The following is an 18,683-nucleotide window of genomic DNA, read 5'->3' as shown; positions in this document are numbered from 1 at the left end:
GTACATTAGTGTAACTTTGTACTATATTGTACATTGTGTAACTTGATACTATATGGTACATTAGTATAATTTTGTGGTACATTGTGTAACCTGATAGTATAGTGTACATTAGTATAACTTTGTACTATATTGTACATTGTGTAACTTGATACTATATGGTACATTAGTATAATTTTGTGGTACATTGTGTAACCTGATACCATATGGTACATTAGTGTAACTTTGTACTATGTTGTACATTGTGTAACTTGATTCTACAATGTAAATACGTATAACTTCATATGATATTGTACGATAAACCATTATTATATATTAAATATATTTTAACCTGATCTAATGAATTTAATACTATAGATATGTGAAAGATGATTACTACAGCGGTCTAGGCTTTCAATATGTATATATTAATGTTGGTCTTGTCGTTTTGATAAATAATATATATATTATGTTTAATAATGCTGTAGTTATTTCTAAATCATACATAACTAAATTAACAGTGGTCCATCCATTTTCATATTATACATGTATATTACATGTTTAATGGTAGTCTGTTTATTTTTTTATCCTTCATCATTAGTTTTGTATAGTGGTATTGTAGTTGTTTGTATATGAAAGATGATCATGTTGTTTCGATACTAAATATTTCATATATATTACAGTGGTCAATTTATTGTTAAGATTAGATACATACTGTAGGATAATTAACGATGGTCGAGTCCTATGATACCAGATTAACTTGCTATTATTTTATTAATATTTTAATAGCTTAATACTTGTTTGTGATATTCATGATCAGGCGATAGGAAGTATTCGTGTTAAGCTGTAGGAATTCTGTTCATGAAAGAAATTTGATCATTTCATTTTCTCTGAAAAATCAAAGCATGATGTCTGGCAACTGTAAATTTTCAAGAAATGATAGGGGTATGGCTATCTATATTGAATATCGCCTTAAAATGACCATGTATTAAACATAACTTATCAGAGGGTATGACCAATCAACAATGAAACTGCATGCACAAAGTTTACTGTTCAAGTTATTACAGTTAAGCATTAGCTGCCTCTAGTTCATGACTGGTAACTCCAGGAGGTGCCAATGGTTAATGCTTCAGAAAGTTTACTTAATAACTATTGACACTTACAACTAGTGACAACTGCTGACCATTGCTGACCATTGCTGACCAAACAGATGATGTGACCGTGACCTGTTTTGATTAACTCCAGAATTTAGATAATCTCTGGGAAATTATACACAATTTACATTTGTAACTACTTGTCGTGTTTACGCCAAATTAAATCTGTGTCAGTGTAATGCTTAAGGGTACAAAAAGTCTCTTCAGCCACGCGTGACTGTTGTTTCTTGATTACGGCTCTGTCAATACCCGGTAGTCAAATGATTTTGCAAATTTTATTTCCAAATTTAGCTGAGTAATATGTATGAACAGCCTGTGATATATGCCTACTGGTTTAGCTATACATAATCACACCAACGCACACGTGCTATTTCTCGGTTCACCCATTTTCCCCGTACACCATACAAATCAAATCTTATCTACAGTTCAGATATCGTGCATAGATATTGTATGATACATCATCCTATCTGTAAAAGATAAACGAGTGAGATTATTAATTAAACAATCACTGCCGTCCAAGGGACTGAGCGTAACAATTGCCACTATGTACGGTAATATATCCTATTATAATTACCTCACTGTGAAAATTGCTCTATTTCCTTACATGGGGGTAGGATGTGTTGTGTCTCGTGTAAGTTTATGTAGATTACGCTTCTGATTGGGACACTGGTATTTCAATTTATGAAAAGCAGATATATTTTAAAATTGCAGTTTAGCTGATTGTCGGTTCCAATAGCAGATAGCTGGAATATTTCAGCGAAATAACATGTTACAGTGTAAAGTATTCTATTGTCTGTTGATTCATGAAAATGATTGTGATATTATATTTTGTTTTCGTTCCTATATAAAATTTGTCGTACTAATCAGTATTGTTTACAGAGTGGCGTTGATGTTTCGTTGTATTAGTTTTGTTTGCTCATCCGTAAGATATATAACATATATTTGTTTTTATGAATGATGGGTTTTGTTATGCCAAATTTTATCCTGATCATGAAAGTGTTCTGAACTTTCTACGTTGTAGTTCTAACTTTTAAAAGAGAAGATCTAAGTCAAATTCCATAAAAAGATCGTTTATTATACAGTCTCCAGATATACTGCCATACTGGTGTGTAGCAGTTAAAGTAAGCTCGAGATTGGAGGAGTGTTAATACTAGACAATAACCATTGTGCCTATTTCCTTACGTCCCGACGTCATCAGCTAATGGATAACGTCACGTTTTAAATTGACTATGTCCTCTTTGCGATATCATGTATAAAGGAATAAAGGATATCTTGTCTCAATTATGAGTTTCATGATTTAAACCTGCCTAAAGTGTTAAAACAAAAGAGATATTTGTATATATATACCCATGTACATCCGCCCCCACCGGATGTTTGCCTGATACTGGCTCCCCCTACCGGGTGTCACGTTCTATACCCATATCGCAATGTCTACTGGGGTCCCGCTATCGCCTTTCAGCCCAAGTAATTGAAGCAACCTTTAAAGTATATTGTCCCATTTTCTTTATCACGAAATTCTCGATGTGCTGGGGTTATTGGTTTTGCAGTGTTTTGTGCATGTGATACTTGAGCGCGTTGTATATGTGTTATTCGGTAGCATCAAAGTAACGGGTTCACTTCCACTGAGAGTTAACCATGCGAACCAGACAGTCAGCACATACTTTCTGTTTTATCATTTTCTCTTTACTTAACATTAGTTTAGCCTGCAAGCCTATCACATCAAGCGCATACAATTTATAAACTAGTTGTGAAATTACAATCTGCATCAGCTGTTAAGAAAAGTGTAGATTAAAACTATACCCAACGAATCCTTGACATCATTTACGTGCAATGCGTTAACGATAACAAAGACTTTATATTATCAATGAAGTCGTCACATTAACCTGCACTTGATAAGAATAACAGATAGTGCCACTGCTGTTGTAGGCGTTTGTCCCATGTCTCTCATATTCCTTGTTGTTCGTGTTTTGGTCAATAGATCTTAGAACTTTAAGTGGTTCTAACAACCATATCGCTGTTTTCATTTTTTACATGAACAATGAGCAGCAAACAATAAAGTGTATACAATCAAACCTGTTCCAGAGGTCACCTCTTACGCAGACCTTTTGTGTTAAGGGACCACTTTACAATTCCTCCCCATTTCACTTTTTTATGTAAACTGAAATGAAAAATCACCTATGATTAGAGACCGCTTTGTGGACTTTCTGAAGGTGTCTCTGAATGCAAGTTCGACTGTATATCATTCCCTGGGGAGGAAATAGAGAGAGAAAGAGAGAGAAAATTAGTTACAACATCTTGTATTATGGAATGATAATATCTATAGATATATTATTTATAAAGTGAACTAATTACATCAGTAATGTTTAAGCATATGGAGAGATGAACTAGAAAACACTGGTGCATAAAAACTGCGTACGAACTATATTTTGTGTTTGATTTTTATCAGTAACATCTGTACATGATGTTTCGCTATAAGGTCTACTGATGTTTATTACCAGTTGTACTGATGTTTATTACCAGTTGTACTGATGTTTATTACCAGTTGTACTGATGTTTATTATCAGTTGTACTGATATTTATTACCAGTTGTACTGATGTTTCATTATCAGTTGTACTTATGTTTCATTATCAGTTGTACTGATGTTTCATTATCAGTTGTACTGATATTTATTATCAGTTGTACTGATATTTATTATCAGTTGTACTGATGTTTATTACCAGTTGTACTGATGTTTATTACCACTTGTACTGATGTTTATTATCAGTTGTACTGATATTTATTATCAGTTGTACTGGTGTTTATTACCAGTTGTACTGTTGTTTTATTTCAAGTTGTACTGGTGTTTCATAATAAGTTTTACTTATGTTTCATTATCAGTTGTACTGATGTTTCATTATGAGTTGTACTGATGTTTCATTATCAGTTGTACTAATGTTTCATTATCAGTTGTACTGATGTTTTATTCAGTTGTACTATTGTTTTATTACCACCTATGATGATGTCTCTTGGATTTCACCACCAGTTATACTGATGATACAGTAATGGTTGTACTGATATGTTCTGTCAGCTGTACTGATACACATTTATGTTCTGTCAACTGTACTGATACACAATTATGTTCTGTCAGCTGTACTGATACACAATTATGTTCTGTCAACTGTACTGATACACAATTATACTCTGTCAGCTGTACTGATACATAATTAGGTTCTGTCAGCTGTAATGATACACAATTATGTTCTGTCAGCTGTACTGATACACAATTATGTTCTGTCAGCTGTACTGATACACAATTATGCTCTGTCAGCTGTCCTGATACACAATTATGCTCTGTCAGCTGTCCTGATACACAATTATATTCTGTCAGCTGTACTGATACACAATTATGTTCTGTCAGCTGTACTGATATGTCATTACCTGCTGTACTGAAATGTCTCTGTCAGTTGAACCGATATTTCTTTTCCAGCTGACCTGTTGTTTCATTACCAGCTGTACTGAAGTGTCTCTGTCAGCCGTACTGACATTTCATCACCGGCCGTACTGAAGTGTCTCTGTCAGCCGTACTGATATGTCATTACCAGCTGTACTGATATTTTCTGTCAGCCGTACTGACATTTCATCACCGGCCGGACTGAAGTGTCTCTGTCAGCCGTACTGATATGTCATTACCAGCTGTACTGATATTTTCTGTCAGCCGTACTGGCTTTTCATCACCGGCCGTACTGAAGTGTCTCTGTCAGCCGTATTGACATTTCATCACCGGCCGTACTGAAGTGTCTCTGTCAGCCGTACTGATATGTCATTACCAGCTGTACTGAAGTGTCTCTGTCAGCTGTACTGATGTTTCATTTTCAGCTTTACTGAAGTTTCTCTGTCATCTGTACTGATATTTCATACCAGCTGCCCCGATGTTTCATAATCAGTTATACTTATGTCTTGTTAGGGGCCGTATGTAACTTGTTTCCGATGACAACATGTTCCTCGTCATCTCAAAATTACTGACTGTAGCCAAACTCACTGTCGTCTTGTCCTTGGATTAGTCACGCTTTATCTATCCACCGGAAAACATTGCAAAACGGAATTCATCAAATATCGTAAGGAATGTATCACTTTTGATGATGCTGATGTAACGTGACGTTGGAATTCGCGGGGAATGTGTATATCTTATATTTTCGCTTGTTGGTTTAATTCATGAATGGCCATACGTTTATTATCTGTCATTACCTCGGGAATTTCAACATCTGTGTGCATACCCGGATATATCAACTTAGCATATCCAATTTATGTTAACGCTAGCAAGAATTTAGTATGTGACCTTCAGTTTAGGTATTATATTACATTAAAAAAAATCTGTATCAAAAATGTGCTTCAATGGCTTGCTAAAATATGTATCGTGATCGATACCTTTTATATTTTGTATTGAGAGAAGCTACAGACATGCGCAGCCTTTGACTACATTGTTGAGGAAGCTTGTGATATCTTCGTTTGCTTTGGCGTCTTTTCTTAGAATGCATGTCAATTATTTTAATGAGGATGGTTGTGAGTCGTCCTTGTTGGTTTTTCAAGATAACCGTTGGGTGCATATGGCTCTTAGTGGACTAATTTACTTTTGGAGGATATTAATGAACACATTTTATAGAAATTAATGTATGGTGTTTTTTTAAACATTTTAATCCATCGTTTCTTTTATGTCAAATGAGACAGAAAAGAGCATACTTATGCCAATCAAGATTTTACCATTATGCGCGTTTTAATACTGTGTAACTATGACACTGGGTCAACTACGTATAATTAGTCTGGCCTGTGAGCTGCATGAACTTCGTGTATATTGACATCTACCCTACCACGAGAGGAATGGTTTGAATGGATAGCCTCTAGCAGGGTAGGTAGAAACGTTGGTTATCAGTAGACCGCGGATGGCGTGAACGATCCCAGTGTAGACGAGACAACTCCTCGGATAGGTATTTGGGGAGCGATCTGATTAAAATTGAATGTACATATGTCTGAGTGCGAAAATGTATATTGTTGTTTTTCATCGGAGTATACAATGTATGCCCTTTCCTCACGAACACCGCGCTCCTGATCGGCTACCATTTCCCAGGTATATAGTTTGGGTCAGTAAGTGTGAATACTTCCACATGCTATAGTGCGTGTCTTAGTGCCACCTTGGTCATGGTAGATGGCGTTGTCCGTGGACCTATAGACCTATCGTACTGGGGTCTCGTGACAGGCTGTTCTGAAACTGGACCTATAGTACACACCGCCCTATGGTGACGGCTCGCGTTTCGTTAGTGGCACACCGCCTCGATTACTGGATAATGAAAAACGCTACACACCATCCAACCTACCTTATTATGAGACCGCGGAATAGACAGTAAACTACAGATACAATTTGTGTTCATTACATTGTGAATGTATCCGCTGTACCAATTTTATCTTTACTCAGCATATACGCTATCAACTAGCCAAACTGAGATCGTGGCACCACCTGGGCCATGTTTATTGTTTCGGTTTAATTAAAATTACAGGTGGCCAACTTTTAATGTCAATTTTATCGAAAGTGGTTAAGAACTTCACGAATTGCCCTTTACTAAAGAAAAACAATATATAATTGGTTACTCATTAGATTTTATTCTGTTGATAGATTACCTACACAAACATCAAAGACTCAATGTGAAGCTTTAACATGCCATATAATCCTACCTATCTATACATATGTATAGTAAACCGGGAATATTAGTAATAAAAGGTAAAGTGCCTTTCAGTAAATAGTAAAATAAAAACATAAATCGTGCATAAATTCAGATTGAAAATTACATTTTTACTACTTCACTTTGTTGAATTATCAGTATGATAAAAATTGTATTTTACTGCAGAGAAAATAGCAAAATCTTTACTGCATTGAAGATGCCAAGTTGTTGGTGATATCACAATGCAGAGGCGATAATTGAGTGTGACGTCAAAGGAAAGTTCTAACACAAAGTAATCATTAACAGGTCAAATGTACTCTACTGTCATTTAATGCTTTCTTATTTTCACTTGAAATACGAAAAGATGAATCAACTATTGAAAGATGCAAAAAGTCAAACAAAGTAATACATCTTCGTGCATCTAGGAATCACCGGTGGCACTTAATAATCAAAAGAATGAAAAAATCCATGTCTAAAGTGTTTTTAAAAATAGTTAGAAAAGGGGATTTTGCTTTCGAAACTCTTTGTAACTTTAAAAATAAAAATAAACGTTTGGCTACAACAGTTTGTATAGATACTTATTCAATATTTCATGTAAAAAAATGACACGATATTCAACAGCTTTTCATTGAATATCAATTATATTTGAACCGTCGCTTCTCCTCTATATATATATACTCTATATATATTCTTATTACTAATTAAACATCCCATCATTAAAACATCACTTTCGGGTTTGTACATAAGATATTTTGCGGGACATACTCCGAGAAAATTTCGTTTTTAAGAGACAATTATAGAAGGTGAATAATAATGTTATTGTTCCTCTAAAAAAAAATGATTTTTTTACGAATAAATCTTTCGAATTGACTGAAATTCAGTGATAAGAGTAATGAAATAACAGACCATGACTATATCGCTTTGGTTGCACTATCCACGGTTATAATGCACGTGTTTTACATGGTTAAGTGCTAAATACCACCAACTAGCACATTAGCGTGTAGATGAGCGTGGAATGTAGTACAAGCTGCACACTGTCCGTGTTGGGAGTGTAATGAGGCGTGGTGTGCATCCAGCTACCCACACACACGGGTGCGACAGCGCTCTTAGTAACGGCGCATGACGAATTACAGACATGTGGTTTACTTCATTTCCGGTAGCAGGTATGTCGTCCTACGACCCTGTAAGGTTAGGGTACACCTGGTAGGCCTCTCGGCAATACAGAGATAGGTTGCACCTTTGCATTGCTAATCGGCATCATACATAACTCCCAGACGTGGCATCATTGCTCGGATCCATGTGCTGGATCCATGTGCTGGATGGCCACCCAGACGAATGCTCAGCTCTGGCATCTGTATGTAGAGTGGTCAACCACATCTAAGCTAGAGCTGGGATCTGTCCTATGAGGGACCAATCATAATAAGCCTAATATAGTCTGAATGAAGCCATGTACGGAGACCTAAATGTCGGGCAGACGTAGACCACCTTCAAAAGAATACGTGGTTATAATTGGCAAACTTCCTGTATACGATATGCAGGAATATTTCGAAAACATTTTCGTTCTTTTGTTGAATGATTTTTTGTGTACAAAAAGTATCCTTAAAACTTGAGTTGTCCCTTTTTAACAAATTCTCCAGATTTTGTACAAATATGACGAAAATATCGACGGTTTTTAAGGCAGTCCCAAGTCGGCAACATTCATATAGTAATTGAAGTCATGTCTATCATCATGATTACTACGTCACAATTAACTTCAACCAATCACAGTCTTGATTGACGTGTTTCGCAAGTATACCATCATGAAGTCTAAATGACATAATTTGACATATTAACTATAAAACATCGTTACAAACATGGTAAAAGAACGACTAACAAGAGGCAAACTGTCAATCAGATCCATGTCTGTGTCGGATACTATATTCAAAGGTCAATTCACTCTCAAATTATCAAGGTGTGCATGTGGGAACCGCACTTTGGTCCAAAACAAGTCTACCTAGTCAATGTTTAGCACTCTCGTATATCATCATTACATCTATAAAACGTCCGTCGATCGGTTACAGGCACAATCCGTACTACTTGGTATGGCCTTCCGCCAATGACAAGAAGGGTCAGATTCTATGCCCTTCGTTTGAAGCGCAATTTTACGAGTCTGCCCAGAGAAGGTGTTTTGTCTGGAATCGGATAAATGCTCTCCAAATTGTACAAACCTTGTAGTGCAGAACAGACAAACGAGACGCCCCAAGCCTTTCATATCGCACCAGTGGATACTTATTCCGAGGAGCACTGATGGCTACTTGACTTCGGAGACAGGTTATGCGTTGAAGACCCCGACTCTTACAAACAGTTTTATCTGTATTCCCTTAAGGCACTTAAAACAAAGAAGATCTGCAGGGTTTATGTTCGACTTTAATTGGTCCTTCTCCGAAGCAGCGAAAACGAGTTTTCCGTAAACTAGGGTTAGCCAGGCAAAACTATAAAATGGTTCTGGTTATCTGATGATGATTTACGTTGGTATATCGTTTTTTATCCATGATACTAAGCTATTTTCTCTATCATTTGCAAGTTACCTAATTTATGGTATCATGTGACTTCTTCATAAATTCACAATACAACTGCCCAAGTGTTTATGTATCTGGCTTCTTCTTCAAGACGTCAAGATGTTGTCATGGTATTGGTTATTTAGAAATCGCAACTTTCAGTCGAAATACTTGTATGAAAGGATTTGTATTATTTAAACGAATTCCTTAGTTGTCGCGTGTTTGTTGGTCTATATAATATTGTTTTCGACGTTTTTTGTCCATGTTACATTGTATGATGTACTGAGTTTTATCGGTTGAACATTGTTTGTTAGTGCGTGCTGGTCTGTATATTATTGGCTGTGGTGTAGTGTGTCGGTTTTAGGTTGTTGTTACGTTGTAGCGTGTTTTGTCATTGTTACGTTGTTGGTTGTAGCGAGTTTTGTCATTGTTACGTTGTTGGTTGTAGCGAGTTTTGTCAGTGTTACGTTGTTGGTTGTAGCGAGTTTTGTCGGTGTTGGTTGTAGCGTGGTTTTGTCGGTGTTACGTTGTTGGTTGTAGTGAGTTTTGTCATTGTTACGTTGTTGGTTGTAGCGTGTTTTGTCAGTGTTACGTTGTTGGTTGTAGCGAGATTTGTCATTGTTACGTTGTTGGTTGTAGCGAGTTTTGTCGGTGTTACGTTGTTGATTGTAGCGAGATTTGTCAGTGTTACGTTGTTGGTTGTAGCAAGATTTGTCATTGTTACGTTGTTGGATGTAGCGTGTTTTGTCGGTGTTACGTTGTTGGTTGTAGCGAGTTTTGTCATTGTTACGTTGTTGGTTGTAGCGAGTTTTATCGGCGTTACGTTGTTGGTTGTAGCGAGGTTTGTCATTGTTACGTTGTTGGATGTAGCGTGTTTTGTCGGTGTTACGTTGTTGATTGTAGCGAGATTTGTCAGTGTTACGTTGTTGGTTGTAGCAAGGTTTGTCATTGTTACGTTGTTGGTTGTAGTGTGTTTTGTCGGTGTTTCGTTGTTGGTTGTAGCGAGTTTTATCGGCGTTACGTTGTTGGTTGTAGCGAGTTTTGTCAGTGTTACGTTGTTGATTGTAGCGAGATTTGTCGGTGTTACATTGTTGGTTGTAGCGAGTTTTGTCATTGTTACAGTGTTGGTTGTAGTGAGTTTTGTCGGTGTTACGTTGTTGGTTGTAGCGAGTTTTGTCATTGTTACGTTGTTAGTTGTAGCGAGTTTTGTCGGTGTTACGTTGTTGGTTATAGCGTGTTTTGTCATTGTTACGTTGTTGGTTGTAGTGTGTTTTGTCGGTGTTTCGTGGTTGGTTGTAGCGAGTTTTGTAGGTGTTACGTTGTTGGTTGTAGCGAGTTTTCTGTCAGTGTTACGTTGTTGGTTGTAGCGTGTTTTGTCATTGTAACGTTGTTGGTTGTAGCGTGTTTTGTCGGTGTTACGTCGTTGGTTGTAGCGAGTTTTGTCATTGTTACGTTGTTAGTTGTAGCGAGTTTTGTCGGTTTTACGTTGTTGGTTATTGCGTGTTTTGTCATTGTTACGTTGTTGGTTGTAGTGTGTTTTGTCGGTGTTTCGTTGTTGGTTGTAGCGAGTTTTGTCAGTGTTACGTTGTTGGTTGTAGCGGGATTTGTCCTTGTTACGTTGTTGGTTGTAGCGTGTTTTGTCATTGCTACGTTGTTGGTTGTAGCGAGTTTTGTCGGTGTTGGTTGTAGCGTGGTTTTGTCGGTGTTACGTTGTTGGTTGTAGGGGGGTTTGTCATTGTAACGTTGTTGGTTGTAGCGAGTTTTGTCGGTGTTGGTTGTAGCGTGGTTTTGTCGGTGTTACGTTGTTGGTTGTAGGGAGTTTTGTCATTGTAACGTTGTTGGTTGTAGCGAGTTTTGTCGGTGTTAGGTTGTTGGTTGTAGCGAGTTTTGTCATTGTTACGTTGTTGGTTGTAGTGTGTTTTGTCGGTGTTTCGTTGTTGGTTGTAGCGAGTTTTGTCGGTGTTGGTTGTAGCGTGGTTTTGTCGGTGTTACGTTGTTGGTTGTAGTGAGTTTTGTCAGTGTTACGTTGTTGGTTGTAGCGAGATTTGTCATTGTTACGTTGTTGGTTGTAGCGAGTTTTGTCGGCGTTACGTTGTTGGTTGTAGCGTGTTTTGTCAGTGTTACGTTGTTGGTTGTAGCGGGATTTGTCATTGTTACGTTGTTGGTTGTAGCGTGTTTTGTCAGTGTTACGTTGTTGGTTGTAGCGAGTTTTGTCGGCGTTACGTTGTTGGTTGTAGCGTGTTTTGTCAGTGTTACGTTGTTGGTTGTAGCGAGATTTGTCATTGTTACGTTGTTCGTTGTAGCGTGTTTTGTCGGTGTAACGTTGTTGGTTGTAGCGTGATTTGTCATTGTTACGTTGTTGGTTGTAGCGTGTTTTGTCGGTGTTTCGTTGTTGGTTGTAGCGAGTTTTGTCATTGTTACCGTGTTGGTTGTAGTGAGTTTTGTCGGTGTTACGTTGTTGGTTGTAGGGGGGTTTGTCATTGTAACGTTGTTGGTTGTAGCGAGTTTTGTCGGTGTTGGTTGTAGCGTGGTTTTGTCGGTGTTACGTTGTTGGTTGTAGGGAGTTTTGTCATTGTAACGTTGTTGGTTGTAGCGTGTTTTGTCGGTGTTTCGTTGTTGGTTGTAGCGAGTTTTGTAGGTGTCACGTTGTTGGTTGTAGCGAGTTTTGTCAGTGTTACGTTGTTGGTTGTAGAGAGTTTTCTGTTAGTTGTAGCGAGTTTTCTTGGTGTTGGTTGTAGATTGACTTTTCGGATATACTTCATTTTCGCCTTTTGGTTGTATCATATTTCGTCTTGGTGTACCTTGGTGGGTTATATACTGTACGTTGGAATGGTTTGTCTCTATGTATTTTGGTAGCACTTTTCTTGGCATTGTTGGTTGCATAATGTGTTTTCCTTGATGTACCTTGGCTATCTATATACTTAGCCTTTCATTATTGGTTGTATCATGTTTTCCTCGATGTACCTTGGCTATCTATATACTAAGTCTTTTCATTATTGGTTGTATCACATTTTCCTCGATGTACCTTGGTTATCTATATACTAAGTCTTTTCATTATTGGTTGTATCACATTTTCCTGTGTAGTTTTGTGATCTATATTCTTTACCTTTTATTGTTTTTTGTAGCGTGTTTTTCCTGCCTGACGATGAAACACCAGTGAGTATCAGCGTCATCCCGTGTGCATCAGCGTTAGAATGGAACGTCACCTACTCTACGTACAACAAAAGTGGTAAGTACCCCCACTAGCTCAGGGTAATAGAACATAACCCACAGCCAACGTTCATTGACAACGTTTGGAAACAACGTCACGCTATTTTATTGTCATAAACATGGTAGATGTAATATCAGTTTGTTGTTTTGCCAGTTATGTGTACTATATACGTCTTTGAACAAAAGTAAAAAAATACATACATCGGAAAAAAACAGTCCGAAAATTATCTACAGATGTTTATTTCTATCTCAGTGATAGTAGGTACCCTTGTTGTCATCTGCCTCTGTCTTCCTCGCTCTATAACGAGGTCTTGACATCGGATACACGTGCTCGATAGCTTCTAACCAAACAGACCATTTATTAGCATTAGTTAGTTTAGTTTCTCCGTAATCATTTCTGTGAAAGGCATATGGTGAATGCCTCGTCAGTATACGCGTTAGGGAGTTTGACGTGTCAGACAGTACAAGTTGGTTTTTATCCGCGGTGCTTGGTGTTCAGCTTGTGGTATTCCACTTTTACAACGCGTGTATGTTCTGTTATAAAGGTCTTTTGATGTTTTAGGCAACTAATTGCTTACAAAAAGAACAACACTGTTCAAAAAGGACATTCACTGGTGAAAAAGGTCCCATTTATGATCCAAACTTGAATGAATAAATGTATCAAATGTTTTTAATAACAAGAAAGCAGTGTGCTTTTAGGTTCTATTTTCAATCCAAAGAAGAAATGGGTTTAGTGAAATATGCCCAAACTGCACTCCTGTATGGGAATCGCTGTTTACGAGAGAGAGAGAAAAAAGCTCTGTACCAGAATAGGGCGTTCGACTGGTGCATTCGTTTTATTTCTCACATGTGTTTTTTGTCAGTGTTTGTGAATACACATTTTAAAGTTATTATAAACATGATCCCCGGGGACGCACGTTGTGGTTAAAATCATTTGTTTCGCATCTCAACAATGCTGAAGATTAAAAGCATGCCTTAGGTTGTCGTGATCTGGGGCGACCTCCTGCTACATCGCGGAAGTTATCATTACTGTATAGTGTACATGTAGGGCAGTACCTCAGTGAATTGTTGAGAGGAAACTGCAGCACTAAGACAGTGTTAACTGTCCTGACCTGATGGCAGTATGTTCTGTATCAGATAAGTACACACAAACATGTTCTTATTTAACGGTATTATTTTTAAATGCCGATCTTACTCGCCTATTAGTGGATAATCGGAGACGTTGCCAAACGTTTAGTCATGGCCTCTATCCGTATCAGACTGTCCTCCATCTAACGCGAAGAGAATTTAAGGGAGATTAACCTGTCCTTACCGTCAGAATATTTAAAGGGTTCGTTTCAACAGAAAACTTAAAGACGATACTTAAAGCTGTAGCTTTCGTAGGGAGAAATAACGAAAGACCTACATTGGAAGGTGAAGGCACGGAGGCCATTCGGATACATAGATGGTAATCAATGTCTTTGGTGTATATAGAGAGTTTAAAACCATAGCTGAGTTTTGAAGGATTATTAACGCACTTAAATCGGGGATTAATTTCACTATTAAAACGATTATTTTAGCCTCGCCAACAGAGGTGATGTAATCGAGACTGCAGTGAGATGCTTGTTAAGCTGTACGTAATCCCGGACATAAGCGTGTTTCATGTAGCTTCCGATAACTCGACTTACATCGTGATAACGTCTCAATATCATCACATTCATGGCCTTTTGTCTTATGGTTTCCCGCATGCTTCCTACACATGAATGCACGTGTATTGCATATTTATGTTCATGAAACAATTTCTTACAATGAGTATTCGACATACTACTTCAATGTGTAAACACGAGTCAACGACAATTACATTTCAACGTATAGGCCGTTCGTTTAGCAGTTTTGCATTAAACGTGTTTAATAATTCTTGTGAAACGACTTATTGCATTTAACGTCACACCTACAAATACAAACATTTTAATTTGCATACAACATAATCCAGAATATTAGATAAAACTTTCTACACGTCATAAAGATTAATGATCTGAGGGAACATCCAGACACCATAATATGTTTGATACTTTCCAGCATATTTCGCATGGCTTGTATACTTAACGGCGACATATTTGTCGTACAATTTATATAAAATTCATATGTTATAAATACAAAATATGTGTTTGATTGCTAAACATTTAGTTTTATCATATGTTAATGATACACTAAATTGGTATTTACAATTGTGTTTGTTGCAGAACGAGGAGGGCGTCATTATTACAACCACACGGGTGCCGGAAAACACACGTTCACATTGAGTGGCAAGTTGATCTTCAAGATATCTCTACGGCCCCTTACTAGCGATACAAGAGTTCATTTCTTTGCAACGAAAAAACTAAATTATGTTGCCTACCCGGCGCTTCCCAATGACTACAAAGTAGAAGGAGCTGAGGTACAGCGACGGCGGATTTCCGTGTCGTGGAAGCCGAGCCCAGAGGAGACGCCCTATGACAATATCATCACTTACTGTGTTGCTATTAGTAAGGGCAGATCCTATCCTACACACTGCTCGCTAAATGCACATTTATATGGAGACAGTTATATGAAGCCGCCTGTAGGCGCTGGATTCGGATTCGCAAAGGAGAAAAGGCGTTTTAGAGAAATGGAGAGAAAGGCGAGGCCTGTGAAAGCTGCAAAGCGAGGACAAATAGTGTACAAGTGTATCGGAAGCCGCACGAATTATATTTATACACGGGCAAAGCCTAATACGAAGTACTTCATAGATGTGTACGTCATCAATAATAATACGAACCGCACCAGTTCGTATACAGGATTAGAGTTGAAGACAATGAGAGGGAAAAAAGTCAAACATCTAAAATTCAACAAAGTAAATAAAGTAACGTTAAGTCGACCAAAACAGAAGGAAGTGCTGAAGTTTAAATTGACATCGTTCACGAGTAAAGTGTTTCTTGCCATACATGCATGCAAAGGAAAGGTCAAATTTCAAGTGATGCGAAGGGGGAAAACTATAGTGAATACAAGGATAAGGAATATAAAGAAAATTACTTTGAGGGATTTGGAGCCAGATGATTACCTTGTGAAAATAACTAATTCACGGAAAGGAAAACGGAATGTTCGAGTGTTTATAAGCAATAGTACTAAAGTGTTTCAACAGTACCCGGATCTACCAAACGATACCCGGATACTAGTGTTCGATGAGCAAATCACGTGTAGCAATGTGACAATCGCCTGGCTAGAGGCGGGAGAAAGACAAACGTATTGTTTATACAAGAAAGAAATACCCGCAAGCACCAAACGGAAACGGCGGCGAAATAAAACGGATTCTTGTAAAACTTCACATGTAAAAAGTAGTACAAAAATCACTTGTAAAAAATTTAGTAGAAGACATAGGAATACTAAGACTGGAGTTACTACCTTTGAAATAACAGGCTTAAAGCCTGACACCTCCTATCAATTTGACATTGTTGTTAGTCGGCGGAAAAGACACTCATTGCCGTACCAAAGTGTTGTTACTCAAACAAGAAGCGAGTGTTGAGACTTTCTGTGAGTGTAAGGCGAGTGCATGGTATATGATATGTAGTTTGAATGTTATTCTGAAGGAGATCTGTGATTTTGCCACTAAGAGCGGGAATGTATTTCCGGACAAACTGTGTTACTGTGATGTCTTTTTGACCTAGACTAGATTTCCTGCCCGAGTACCTTTACTCTCCGCTAGACTTCACCATACACCTGGCGGAGCGTAGAAAAACCAAGGCAGATAATCCAGGGTATTTTTGACCAAGCTGGGGAATACAGTCCTCGCAACACTTTGTCATTAATTTTCTCAGATATTGCCACGCGTCAGCTGATTGGTCGGACAGGTCCCATACATAAAGCCCATTGACTGTTCGAGTAGTCATCCATGGAAGGTCTTCAAAATTCAACAATAGTATAGAATGTAACAAAACAGGGGGTGATGCATAATACGAATATCGATCTGACAAAACATTTAAGCATTTGGTTCAAAATACAACACAAAATCATATTGACTACCCTGTGTTTTCATTTAACGAAATAGAGAGTGTCGGCGTTATTTATCACTATATAAAACTTCTGTATTGGTAAATGATACCATTCCGGTACATGGTCATGACGATCTACTCAGTACGGGTTGTACTCTGTATAAGGGGGAGTAACTCTTTTATCTCCTCACTTCGAGCTAGGTTGTAACATTCCGAACCCCTGATATTTGGGAGATGTTGAGAGGATGAAGGAAATAATTCATTGGGAAGAAATGTGAGCTATGGTGTATTATTACGTTCGTTTTAGAGAAAGATACTAAGTCCCAATAACACCAAATTCTGAATAACTACTGGACTGATGTAAGTTTAATTTCTGAAAGACTGATCGTTTTCTATGATATTCAGATATTGTTACATTGTTTTTAATTTGACAAAAATATTATTCTTGATGCGTGCAATACATGTATGATTTGTAAAGTATTCGATAAATTACACATCCCCGCATGTAACAACCAACGGGAAAGAGAAAAATTAAATATCACTCATTGAGAAAACTATAGATGGAAACCATTGTCGATGTTATTTAAACCCCCATATACAATGTTGTGTATCTGTTAATGTGGCCGCTTGTGTTACTGAGAAAAGTCTTCATATTAAATGTTGTCAACACTATACACGCGACACGTCACATCACTCATTGTCTTTGAATTCATAAGGTAAGGTATATCGGTAAATGGACTACCATGTCAATTGGTGAAAGCAGTATTCCGTTGGTTTGTGTTCCATATACGATGCTTGTCATTTATAAGTATGTTAGTGTATATATATAAATCTACTATGTTTTGTATACGTTGTAGTAAGATTCATTGTAGTAATATATTTATATAGGTCTTCATTTAATGTGAGTTATTTTAGAAAACTACAATGTACGTATAGCAATTACCTTCTAGTACTACATTGTGGGTATATACAACTACAATGTATTATGTACTACAATGCAAATGAAAATAGTATTTTTATATCATATTACTACAATGTATACTATACATACAGTATGCGACTCCTGTCATACAGTTGTATCTCCCGGGATAAAAACTCCAATCTATGCTGCCCCCTTCCCACCCCTACCCCCTCAAGTAAATGTTGAATGTCTTTTGACTTTGTTCTTCCACCCCACGAAGAAGGCCATTTATGTGAATGTATGGATAATGGTCGCTTATTTTCAGAGTGAGAGGAAGCATTTGTAGACTTATGCATTTTGTTATGTGGTTCGTTAAAAAGTAACATGCGGCTTCCAAGTAATTCATATTTTTTCAACTTCATCTTGGTTCCTTGACCTTTTCATCCTTCATTATTCAAAGTGTTGGCTCAGTGAGTTGAGAAATGACAGATAAATGGCATTTGGATCACAGGAATTACCCCTTTTATTGTATCAGCATTGGGAGGAATCATCACTGTGAACCAACGGAACCCATATACTGTAGATATTGATCACGGAAGTCACATCATGAAACCGATCATCGCCGATTACGTGTTTGCAAATATTTATCAAACATTCTAATTTATTTCTTACACATGGTGTCAACATATGCTAATTAAGTTTAGACATCATTGCCACTGTTGATATTAAATTAATTTCATATTTGTTTAAATAATTGAAATTGTGTTTGGCTTGTTATTGTTGGTATACGATGTACAGAGGTTTTTATTGTGTGTCGTGTGTTAAAATAAAGTAACAACTCTATATACATTCCTACGACAAGCAGAACGTAGATAAATAAATCTCAAAGACGTGCAATACATAAAACATGATGGAAGGTGAAAACATTGCACTAATTATAGCCCTGGGAATGCCATAACAATGCAGGATATGGAAAGATTAATAGAATATCTCACCCCCTTGGGCTGAGGGGAATCTCAACCCGAGGGGGAAGATTCTGAAGTTGCCAAACACGAGGCTTTACCGAGTGTTTGGCAACTTAAGAATCTTTCCCCGAGGGTTGAGATTCCCCTATCTCACCAACAAGGGGATGAATGATTCTTTTCTATAACCCTGTTCTCCCATTGTGTTTCATATGCACAATGAAAAGATAACGTTACATGCTAAATTCAGGGTTGTCGTGAAGTTG

General features: G+C 37.5%; 1 protein-coding gene across 6 annotated transcripts in view; it reads left to right on the top strand.

The window, feature by feature from the left end:
• Positions 1 to 18,194, top strand: part of LOC110453940 (protein NDNF-like) — a 110,854-nt gene extending 92,660 nt beyond the window's left edge. For all 6 annotated transcript variants that reach the window (XM_021503190.1, XM_021503189.1, XM_021503191.1 and 3 more), the window contains 2 exons: positions 12,484 to 12,587; positions 14,791 to 18,194. In XM_021503190.1, coding sequence (XP_021358865.1) covers positions 12,484 to 12,587; positions 14,791 to 16,088 — 1,402 coding nt within the window. In that variant the 3' untranslated portion in view covers positions 16,089 to 18,194. The remainder of the gene's footprint in view (positions 1 to 12,483; positions 12,588 to 14,790) is intronic.
• Positions 18,195 to 18,683: the final 489 nt, after the last annotated feature.

Source organism: Mizuhopecten yessoensis, unplaced genomic scaffold (assembly GCF_002113885.1).
Source record: "Mizuhopecten yessoensis strain PY_sf001 unplaced genomic scaffold, ASM211388v2 scaffold7547, whole genome shotgun sequence".
NCBI lineage: Eukaryota > Metazoa > Mollusca > Bivalvia > Pectinida > Pectinidae > Mizuhopecten > Mizuhopecten yessoensis.
Note: the sequence above shows the minus strand (reverse complement) of the source record. Positions and strands in the feature narration are given on the sequence as shown.